Below are 12,326 nucleotides of genomic sequence, written 5' to 3'. Positions count from 1 at the left end.
GCCGCAGCCTGCCATAGACTTTGACAGCTGGACACTGCACCTATCTCTCCCAGGTGCACTGCATCTAGATGGCCCCATGTGCTAGGGGTTCTTAAGAAACATAGAAACATAGAATGTGTCGGCAGATAAGAACCATTTGGCCCATCTAGTCTGCCCAATATATCTGAATCCTATGAATAGTCCCTGGCCCTATCTTGTATGAAGGATAGCCTTATGCCTATCCCATGCATGCTTAAACTCCTTCACTGTATTTGCAGCTACCACTTCTGCAGGAAGGTTATTCCATGCATCCACTACTCTCTCAGTAAAGTAATACTTCCTCATATTACTTTTAAACCTTTGCCCCTCTAATTTAAAACTGTGTCCTCTTGTGGTAGTTTTTCTTCTTTTAAATATGCTCTCCTCCTTTACCGAGTTGATTCCCTTTATGTATTTAAATGTTTCTATCATATCCCCTCTGTCTCTTCTTTCTTCCAAGCTATACATGTTAAGGTCCTTTATCCTTTCCTGGTAAGTTTTTTCCTGCAATCCATGTACTAGTTTAGTAGCTCTTCTCTGAACTCTCTCTAGAGTATCTATATCCTTCTGGAGATATGGCCTCCAGTACTGCGCACAATACTCCAAGTGAGGTCTCACCAGTGTTCTGTACAGCGGCATAAGCACTTCTCTCTTTCTACTGCTTATACCTCTCCCTATACATCCAAGCATTCTGCTGGCATTTCGTGCTGCTCTATTACATTGTCTTCCCACCTTTAAGTCTTCTGAAATAATTACTCCTAAATCCCTTTCCTCAGATACTGAGGTCAGGACTGTGTCAAATATTCTATATTCTGCCCTTGGGTTTTTACGCCCCAGGTGCATTATCTTGCACTTATCCACATTAAATTTCAGTTGCCAGAGTTCTGACCATTCTTCTAGTTTTCCTAAATCCTTTTCCATTTGGCGTTTCCCTCCAGGAACATCAACCCTGTTACATATCTTTGTGTCATCAGCAAAAAGACAAACCTTACCATCGAGGCCTTTTGCAATATCACTTATGAAGATATTAAACAAAATTGGTCCCAGTACAGATCCCTGAGGTACCCCACTGGCTGTTCTTAAGGAGTTGCAGCCGCACACTAGGGCTACACAGCCAGTCATTGTGCTGGAGGTGTCAGTGACATCTGGCCACTTGATTGGATGAGAGCCTGACCCACTCAGGGGGAGAAGACCAGGGGTTGTTGGGGGCCAGGATACCATCACATGCAATGATACAGACTAGGTGCCATGCGGATGGACTTATCCAATCCAGACTTTATAATGGCTGTAGACAGGGCTGGCCCAAGACATTGTGCTGCCTGGGTCCGAGAATGAAATGCTGCCCCCCCCCCCCCAAAAAAAAAAAAAATTCACGCCCTCCAAGATGTCCCCACATTCTATAGGACTATGAAAGCAGTCAGAGGAGTGTGAGTGTGTACGGAGTGACAGCAGGAGCAGGACAGAGCAGTAGACACTGGGCAGATGAGCGCACCAGGCTTTCTACTGTCTATAGTGCCACAGTGCCCTGCAGGGCTGCGGGCATGGTACAGGAGAATGCAGTTCTGCGGGCATAATACAGAAGAATGCAGGGCTGTAGGCATGGTACAGGAGAATGCAGTGCTGCGGGCATGGTACAGGAGAATGCAGGGCTGCGGGCATGGTACAGGAGAATGCAGTGCTGTGGGCATGGTACAGGAGAATGCAGGGCTCCGGGCATGGTACAGGAGAATGCGGGGCTGCGGACATGGTACAGGAGAATGCAGGGCTGTGGGCATGGTACAGGAGAATGCGGGTCTGCGGGCATGGTACAGGAGAATGCAGGGCTGTGGGCATGGTGTATGAGAATGCAGGGCTGTGGGCATGGTGTATGAGAATGCAGGGCTGTGTGGGCATGGTGTATGAGAATGCAGGGCTGTGTGGGCATGGTACAGGAGACGGATATGGTACAAGAGAATGCGGGGCTGTGGGCATACTACAGGAGATGCAGTGCTGTGGACATGTACCATGCCCGCAGCACTGCATCTTCTGTAGTTTGCCTGCAGCCCTGCATAATGACAGGTAGTGTGCAGTCTCACTTACCTGTTCCTAAAGGGCGTTTTAGAATTAAAAAATGGCGCTGCCCGGCGCCACACGTCAACATGTCCGCGGCCGGCCTGACATGCACACTGCGCATGCACCGCCGCCGCTCGGAAAAGCTAATACATGTTCGGCTATTCCCGGAAATAGGCGAACATTTACGGGCTTCGCCGAGCTGCGGCGGCGCATGCACAGTGTGCATGTCGGGCCAGCCGCGGACCTTTTTTTTTTTGCGATAGGCTTAGAAGAGAAGAGGCGGCCGGGGGCCGCCCCTCTCTAAGTGCCGCCTGGGACCCATGGTCCCACCGGGACCCATGGTAGGGCCGGTCCTGCCCCCATGCATCTCTATGGGGGATCGGATGTCAGCGGAGACATGTCCACTGACATCTGATCCGATCCGTCAAATCTGGACGGATGGAAACCCTATTTTTCATCCGTCCAGCGGATCGGATCGGATGAGAATGGACCAACGGTCCGTTCCCATCCGATTCCCGCATAGGGATGTATTGGGAACTGACAGCTGTGTCTCCGCACACAGCGCGGAGACACAGCTGTCATCCTCCTGCTCAGCGGAGGATCAACGGATCGATCCCCCGCTGAGAAAAACGGAATCCGTCTTCAGAGCCAGGCTGAAATAAGCATACAAAGCAAGCAGCACCAGTCACATGACATACAGGTACATGTTTATAGGGGGCTCACAGAGGTATAGCAGCTAGTGTGTACATGCAGCCTTTTAGTTTTACACAGCCGTTTTCATTGCCTGGCTTAAAGTTATTATAGTAGCACGGCGTCAGTGTATTTTTTTTTTCATTTAATTTATTCTTTAAACACTCACCGGCGGTTCGTGCTCTCTCTGTCTTGCCTTGCGTGGTGCCTGGAAAGCTGCTCCGCTGAGTCCGCCGCTCTCCTGCGCTGGCTCCGCCCCACAAGCCCGCCCACCCACACTGCTCAACCAACCGGCAGCCGCATTGCCGCTCCGGCTCGCCCCGCTCGCCTCGGCTCGGCCAGTCAGCACTGCAGAATAGGAGGTGAGAGACGGTGAGTGACCATGACAGAGACGGCGGCCAGACCCACCCAGACCCGTCAATTTGAACACTCTGACTCGCTCCGAGACGAGTGCAGCCGCCAGCCGCCCGCAACATTTACTGTCTGTGGTGGCAATTTTTTTTTTTCTTCTACTTCTTCGGCCCGCGGCCGCCCCTGCTTATCTGCCGCCTGGGTCCAATGGACCCACTGGGACCCATTGTAGGGCCGGCCCTGGCTGTAGAGAGGGCATCCTGGCACAGCAGCAATAGAAGGATGGAAAACCAAATTTCTAGATCGAATTGCCAATTTATTGCACAAAGTCTTTTTTCTTTCACTGGTGTGTACCTTTAACCAAGTATTATTATTATTATACAGGATTTATATAGCGCCAACAGTTTGCGCAGCACTTAACAAAATGAAGGCAGACATTACAGTTACAATACAATTTGGAACAAAAGGAATCAGAGGGCCCTGCTCGTTAGAGCTTACAATCTAAAAGGGAGGGTCAATTGATACAAAAGGCAATAGCTGTGGGGGATACTGCTCTACCTCCCTATCTTAATGGACTACTCAGAAGCCTAGGATCCTGTCTGAGCGTAAACCATAGAGTAAAATTATGAAAGAAGGTACATAGCAGCAAGTCCTTGCAAATGTTTATGTAAAAATGAACAAGTTCTGCCTACAAAGAGGACTTAAGCAGGCCATAGATGATTCAGTTTTCTTTCCGGCAGCTACAGGTTACAGAAAAGAAAACCGCTCTATTCCCCCATCAACACAGTCAGTGGTGTTGGAGAAATCCCTCCCACAGAACTATTGGGTTCTGCTGGCAAGTAGCCTTCCCTGTCAGCAGAACATAATGATAGCCGCTGGCATAAAATCTGACCGGCTGATTGTATTGAAGTCGATCGATGGATAAACTTCAGAACAACCAGCCTGCCTATACATGGATCAAATCTCGACCAGTCCCTGCTGGACTGGCCAAAATTCAGTCCATCTATGTTCAGCTTTAGTCATACTGAGTATGTTGTATTAGCAGTCAGCTAGGACTAAGGCCTCTCCGTAGGCTGAAACACAGCAGCAGGATTGTCCAGAGCTGTTGGCTCACTTTGAAATAATAATTTGCTAGAACTTGCTGCTTTGTGCCGGCTTTCCTTGGTTTACCTTTAGGTGGCGGTTCATATTGGTGCGATGCTGGAACCCTGCAAACCACTGCATCGCACCCGACTCGCAGGCAGTTCACACTGCCATATGCGAATCGCTGGGAGTGTCAATACAAAGTTAATGACACCCCCAGATTAGTTCGCATATCGCAGTGAAAACTGTCAGTTCGAACAGGAATCAGATCGCATAGGTGTGAACACCCCCATGTGATCCGATTCTGGTGTGGACCAAAAAAAGTGTCCTGAATGACTTTGGTCCGAGTGTGATGCGAATTCAGCCATACAATCTGTATGACTGAATTTGCATCGTACAGACATCGCATGTGATTTGCAGAGCAGTGCTGTGATAGACATTGCATATGATTCGCACAGCACTGCTCTGCAAATCACATGCGATGTCTATCATCGCTATAGTGTGAACCGGCACTAACTCCTACGTAAAAGCTCATGTAAACATCATTGCATATAACCTCTTGCATATATCTGCCTGCACTGATCTGCCCCTCAACGCATGTGTCTGCCAAGGTCTCTATCGCAGCTGGAAATATCGGTCTGCCTTGGTCTCTCTAGCCCTGAGGAAGCCCTGTTGCAAAACGCGTCGGCTTGCTGGGGACCCTAGACCGTGCTATCTAGAGACCGTAACATCTAATGAGATACACTGTATCGGCATTCCCCTTGGGAATATATTTCTACATATGCGTTTTTCTTTTAGCCAGTCTTTCTATGTAGTTATAGTACAAACCCGGTTCCAAAAAAGTTGGGACACTGTACACATTGTGAATAAAAACAGAATGCAATGATGTGGAAGTTTCACATTTCAATATTTTATTCAGAATACAACATAGATGACATATCAGGTGTTTAAACTGAGAAAATGAATAATTTTAAGGGAAAAATAAGTTGATTTTAAATTTCATGGCATCAACACATCTCAAAAAAGTTGGGACAAGGCCATGTTTACCACTGTGTGGCATCCCCTCTTCTTTTTATAACAGCCTGCAAACGTCTGGGGACTGAGGAGACAAGTTGCCCAAGTTTAGGAATAGGAATGTTGTCCCATTCTTGTCTAATACAGGTTTCTAATTGCTCAACTGTCTTAGGTCTTCTTTGTCGCATCTTCTTTATGAGGCGTCAAATGTTTTCTATGGGTGAAAGATCTGGACTGCAGGCTGGCCATTTCAGTACCCGGATCCTTCTTCTACGCAGCCATGATGTTGTAATTGATGCAGTATTTGGTCTGGCATTGTCATGTTGGAAAATGCAAGGTCTTCCCTGAAAGAGACGACGTCTGGATGGGAGCATATGTTGTTCTAGAACTCGGATATACCTTTCAGCATTGATGGTGCCTTTCCAGATGTGTAAGCTGCCCATGCCACACGCACTCATGCCACTCATACCATCAGAGATGCAGGCTTCTGAACTGAGCGCTAAAAACAACAACGGGTTGTCCTTGTCCTCTTTAGTCCGGATGACATGGTGTCCCAGTTTTCCAAAAAGAACTTCAAATTTTGAATCGTCTGACCACAGAACAGTTTTCCACTTTGCCACAGTCCATTGTAAATGAGCCTTGGCCCGGAGAAAACGCCTGCGCTTCTGGATCATGTTTAGATTTGGCTTCTTTTTTGGCCTATCGAGTTTTAGCCGGCAACGGCGAATGGCACGGTGGATTGTGTTCACCAACAATGTTTTCTGGAAATATTCCTGAGCCCATGTTGTGATTTCCATTATAGTAGCATTCCTGTATGTGATGCAGTGCCGTCTAAGGGCCCGAAGATCACCGCCATCCAGTATGGTTTTCCGGCCTTGACCCTTTCACACAGAGATTGTTCCAGATTCTCTGAATCTTTGGATGATATTATGTACTGTAGATGATAACTTCAAACTCTTTGCAATTTTTCTCTGAGAAACTCCTTTCTGATATTGCTCCACTATTTTTCGCCGCAGCATTGGGGGAATTGGTGATCCTCTGCCCATCTTGACTTCTAAGAGACACTGCCACTCTGAGAGGCTCTTTTTATACCCAATCATGTTGCCAATTGACCCAATAAGTTGCAAATTGGTCCTCCAGCTGTTCCTTATATGTGCATTTAACTTTTCTGGCCTCTTATTGCTACCTGTCCCAACTTTTTTGGAATGTGTAGCTCTCATGAAATCCAAAATGAGACAATATTTGGCATGACATTTCAAAATGTCTCACTTTCAACATTTGATATGTTATCTATATTATATTGTGAATAAAATATAAGTTTACGAGATTTGTAAATTAGTCCATTCCTTTTTTACTCACAATTTGTACAGTGTCCCAACTTTTTTGGATTTGGGTTTGTATATTTCGTTTTTTGTCTATATATATATATATATATATATATATGTGTGTGTCTGTTCAATAAAGAGAGCAATTTTAATTAATTATATGGTGTGATAATTGTGGTCCTCCTCTCTCCAATTGCCCATACAAAGCCCCATCTTTCTATTACACAATAATAGGGGTTTGGGCACATTATCACGGCAATTGTTATACAGTAGAGGTGAGTGGTATAGAGTATATAACGTACAGTAGAGGTGAGTGGTATGGAGTATATAACGTACAGTAGAGGTGAGTGGTATGGAATATATAACGTACAGTAGAGGTGAGTGGCATGGAGTATATAACGTACAGTAGAGGTGAGTGGCATGGAGTATATAGCGTACAGTAGAGGTGAGTGGTATGGAATATATAACGTACAGTAGAGGTGAGTGGCATGGAGTATATAACGTACAGTAGAGGTGAGTGGTGTGGAGTATGTAAAGTACAGCACAGCATACAGAATAGAATGGCTTTGGCCTCATGGCCTGCATAGTAGGACATTATAAGTAGGACTCTACACTTGTACGGAGTCTGTAGAGGAAAAAATGAACCTCCATGCACTATTATAATGGAAGTTTCTTTGGTTTCTTGCTCAGCCTCCTCCGAAGACCGCGCCACCTCCGTCAGGTAAGAAGAGGAAGCGAGCCACGGAGGAGAGTCCAGAGAGCCAGCCGTTCAAAGCTCTACTGAGCGGAACCATTCCTGTGGAGCAATTTGTACAGACCCTGGAGAAGGTAAGTGGAATACCCACAGTTGTATTCTGTGTGCCTTCCTTCCCAGCCTGGTGTTTCTTAGCAGCTGTATTTTACAATTGTTGTAAGGGTGTAAAGTGGTAGTAAAGTCCGCTTTTTTATTTATACCTACAGGTACGCTTATAATCAGGCTTACCTGTAGGTACAGTAAATATCTTCTAAATGTGCCCCATTTAGAAGATATTTACTTTAGTAGCAGCCGGTAATGTCACCGACACTTGCGCTCTGCACTCTGAATGGAGGGTGCCGCTCATTCAGAGCACTGTGCAGCGGTCATGTGCACAGGAATGGGGTCATTGCGGCTCGGCCACTCAAACAGCCTAAGCCTGCGAACCCAGGAAGGAAGAACGGGTGAAGATGGAAGCCCTGCAGCAGTGACCGTGCTGGAGGGTTCATTTTAAGGTAAGTCTGTCATAATGTGCAAATATGGGGCGTACGTTTGCACATTATGGCCTTATCCTGCAGGGGCCCATTTTTTCTTTTTTCTTTTGGGGGGGGGGGGGGGGCTTTATTACTGCTTTAAAGTTTTATTACTTTAATGCATTCTCTGCATTAGTGTAAAAAATATCTTTCCTTTTTAAATGTATTTTATACATTTGTTTATATTTTTACACTGTCCCTAGAATGTGTTTTCTCTTGTCACAAGGAATGTAAACCTCTCTTGTGATAGAAAGGTCCCTTTCACACTTGAGCGACTTGGGACTGCAAAGTTTCATGATTTCCAATGAGTACCGTTCATATCTGTGCGACTTCAAGATGGAGCGACTTCAAAGTAGTCCCTGCGGTTCGACTTTGATGCATTTTGAGGTCCATTGCCCAAGATTACACTGGCATTGCTTCAATTCCAGTCAAAATTGTGGCAAAAAAAATCACGTGACTTTTAGGTCGCACAAGTGTAAAAGGGGCAAAGTAGGCAGTGACAGGTCATCTTTACCGAGAGATCTGAGGTCTATTAGATCAGCAAGTCTCTCCTATGCACTTGAAAGATTCAGATGAAACCTGAATCGATTTGATCCGAAGCTTTTCCTTTGCCATAATGGCCAGTAAACAACCGGCTGAAAGCATCAGTGACTAAATAATTGTCGCTTCTGGTTTCTTATACCATAAGGCTGCATTCACACCTGAGCGTAGCGTCTTTGGGCGTTTTTATGATCAATTTTGGCGTGTTTTTATGATCGATTTTGGCACTTTTTCATGCGCGTTTTTATGCAGCATTTTTGCTCTTGGGCATTTTTTTATTAGCCAATAGATAAAAGATCATCTGTTTCATCGTTTGTTGCTATGTTATTCATCCACTTCCTGGGTCAGAAAAACGCGCCAAGTCGCGCGACAAAACGCGCAATAGTACATAAAAACACGCGAATTGCGCGTTTGTGTACTTCTATGGGAATAAAAAGGCGCCAAAAACGCCCAAATCTGCCCGAATGGAGCTACAAAAAAAGCCCCAGAACTTTTTTGAGCTTCAGGAGTTTGGCTTCAGGCAACTTGGAGTGGAGATGTGAACCGTCTCTATAGAGATGCATTGATTTTTTTTTCTCCTCCAGCGTATTGTAGCTTCGACCTTTGAACTACAAAATGCTCAGGTGTGAATGGGGCCTAAAGATGACCGGAGACGTTCTGGTCCCTGATTCGCTTTATGCAGAGTTGTATAAAGTACTCGAAACCCATACTTGAGTAAAAGTACAAGTGCTCGATCAAAAAGTGACTTGAGTAGAAGTACTAAAGTATTCAACATTTTTTGTACTTAAGTATTGCAAGTAGTTTTTTTAAAAATTTTGCTACTCAAGTACTGAAAGTAAAAGTACCAGTAGTTTTGAAAAAAAAAATTGCTACTCAAGTACTGAAAGTAAAAGTACAAGTACTGTGTTATGTAGTTATTAAAGAAAGAAGTCAAAAGTTTGAACATCATATTGTTTTTTATTATTTCTAATGCAGCTTTTATTTATACATACAGTAGCATTTATTTTCGTATGCGCTGATAATACACATGTTTTGAGCTTCATGAAACCTGCCATCTACTGTTCTGGCAGTGGTAATTTTTATAATTGTAACGAGTAACTATGCAGCACACAAAAAAAATATTGGAGTAGAAGTATTGAAATCATCGAAAAAATGTAGTGAAGTAAAAGTGGAAGTAGGAGAAAAAAATTCTACTCCTGGAAAGTACAGATACCACCTTTCGGTACTTAAGTAAAGTAGTGAAGTAGTTCTACTTAGTTACTATACATCTCTGGCTTTATAGTAGGCCAGGAGAACCACCGGCTTCGCTACCAGGCTCCGGGTGGGACCGGAGAGCCCAGAGAAGAAGCGGAGAGTAGCGATGGGGGGGACATAAAAATAGCGCCAGGAGAGGGAAACAAAAAAAATACTGGGTGGATGCCTGCCATCTGCAGGCATAAACTCTGTATAACACTTCAAAACAGATGACGTATATGTACATATTGTGGTCTGGAAGTTGTTAAACACTTGACGCTTGTAAATGTGTGTAATGCGTGTATGCGCTAATTTATTTAATTGGCCAGAATAATATGTTCTGGTCGTTGAAATGAATTAACACTCAAGAGCTAACCGCGCCTAGCGTTTACATACGTCTTGCATTTTTTTCTACCAAAACGCCACTGCTCCTGGACATGCTGGCTCCTCTGCACTTAAAAGCATTCAAAACGCCAAGTTTGGCTGTTTTGAATGCTGTAATTTTTTTGAATTCGGTGCCGAGTACCCTTCCGAGTTTTTACATGGAGACCCGATCAGATCGGAATGCGGCTTTGATCGGGTCTTTGGCGGCAGTGCAGGTAGGATTCTTGGGTCTCCCGGTGGAATGGGAGACCCGGGCGAGCTGTGGGAGGGGGGCGACAGCAGGGTGACAGGAGGAATGTGGGGATGGAGACAAACAGAACTAGAATGGTCATGGGACTTTAAATGAGGCAAGCCACTGCATGAGTGCTGGCGGCACTGGGGAGCTACAGTTCATTGAGGGAACCATGAATGCCTATATGTACTGTGACATACTGAAGCAGAGCATGATCCCCTCTCTTCAGAGACAGCCGCAGGGCAGTATTCCAACATAACGACCCCAAACACACCAGCAAGACGACCACTGCCTTGCTAAAGAAGCTGAGGGTAAAGGTGATGGAATGGCCAAGCATGTCTCCAGACCTAAACCCTATTGAGCATCTGTGGGGCATCCTCAAACGGATAGTGGAGGCGCACAAGTTCTCTAACTAGGGATGCACCGATCTGACTTTTTTGGACCCGATATCGATATTTGGCGTTGTGAAAATGCCGATACCGGAACCGATCCTGAGCTACACACAAAGCAAGTGGCTGCAGTACAGAGCAAAGCCGCTGCTTCATGTGTACGGCTCCTCCATTCACAGGCGGAGTGCATCTGATATCACTCCGCCTGTGATCCGGGCCTATACAGGAAGTAGCGGCTCCCATCCCATACTACTACTGCACCTAGTAAGGGATGGCTGAGCCATTACCAAGCAAAAACCGGATCGGCCAGTGGATCAGGCAATGTTACCGATTCCCCGATCCATCTAAAATGGCCATATCGGTGCCGATATTCGATCCGAATATCGGATCGGTGCATCCCTATCTCTAACATCCACCAGCTCCGTGATGTCATGGAGGAGTGGAAGAAGACTCCAGTGGCAACCTGTGAAGCTCTGGTGAACTCCATGCCCAAGAGGGTTAAGGCAGTGCTGGAAAATAATGGTGGCCACACAAAATATTGACACTTTGGGCCCAATTTGGACATTGTCACTTAGGGGTGTACTCACTTTTGTTTCCAGCGGTTTAGACATTAATGGCTGTGTGTTGAGTTATTTTGAGGGGACAGCAAATTTACACTGTTATACAAGCTGTACACTCACTACTTTACATTGTAGTAAAGTGTCATTTCTTCAGTGTTGTCACATGAAAAGATAGAATAAAATATTTCCAAAAATGTGAGGGGTGTACTTACTTTTGTGAGATACTGTATATCTTGGTGTATATGTTGGTACCTTTTATCCCCCTTTATCTACCTCAGGATTTTTGCATCGAGATACTGTATATGTTATCAGGAGCTTTACGACCATTTAACAGCCAATCACAGCGGTCACATGATCATAATTCCTGTCTTCACCTCCCAGCACTTTTCCTAAAGATTCATGGGGCAACAGTAGGAAAGGGTTAAGTAAGCTATTCCAGATCAGAGAAAGTGATTGATTGATTTATTTATTTTTTTTGTTTAAATTTGAAAAAAAAAATGTATACAACATATGACATCACAGTGACAGAAAAAAAAATAGACCTAAACATAGAAAAGTACAAGGAACTGAATTTTTAAGAACATTCTATATTTGTTTGGTCTGTGGTGGAGGGTAACATTATTGGATGCTGGTAAATTCCTTCCTCCAATAGTCTGTCTGATGTACTGATTTGCCCTCCTCCAATTACAGCACGGATTCAGCGATGTGAAGATAGAGGACACCGCCAAGGGTCACATCGTCCACTTGCAGGAGGCCGATACTCTCATCCAGTTTGAGGAAGACTCCACCCATATCATCTGCGAGCACGATGAGCGACTTCGGGTGCGACTTAGGGACATGGTGCTGAAATTCTTGCAGAAGTTTTAGACTGGCTTGCTGTTTTCGGATCTTCAGAGAAGGGAGATTTGTTGAACATTGGACTGAATTCCCAAATTTGGCATCCAGGGGAGCTTGAATTTCCAGCTGCTGTCTATTTAATGGACAGACCAATGGTGTTCATAGTAAATTGTCCTTTAAGAGGATCTTTAAACCTTTGTAAATGTGCACACTTGTACAGATTTATATAATTACATGTATTTTTTATCTCAAGATGTCGCCTGTTGTGGTTTTTTTTTTTTTTTGTTTTTTTGTTTTTTAAATATCCTCATTGTTAAGGATGGGATCACCTTGACCAACATGTTACATATTA

At 44.9% G+C, this 12,326-nt stretch overlaps 1 protein-coding gene across 1 annotated transcript in view; it reads left to right on the top strand.

The window, feature by feature from the left end:
* Nucleotides 1-12,079, top strand: part of LOC309550319 (integrator complex subunit 9-like) — a gene marked incomplete at its 5' end in the record, with an annotated part of 44,554 nt that extends 32,475 nt beyond the window's left edge. The window contains 2 exons of the mRNA XM_082250716.1: nucleotides 7,224-7,361; nucleotides 11,828-12,079. Of these exons, the coding sequence (XP_082106842.1) occupies nucleotides 7,224-7,361; nucleotides 11,828-12,004 (315 nt within the window). The 3' untranslated portion in view covers nucleotides 12,005-12,079. The remainder of the gene's footprint in view (nucleotides 1-7,223; nucleotides 7,362-11,827) is intronic.
* Nucleotides 12,080-12,326: the final 247 nt, after the last annotated feature.

Source organism: Pelophylax lessonae (genome assembly GCF_965119305.1).
Source record: "Pelophylax lessonae genome assembly, chromosome: 3".
NCBI lineage: Eukaryota > Metazoa > Chordata > Amphibia > Anura > Ranidae > Pelophylax > Pelophylax lessonae.
This window is presented reverse-complemented; position numbering and strand designations above follow the sequence as displayed.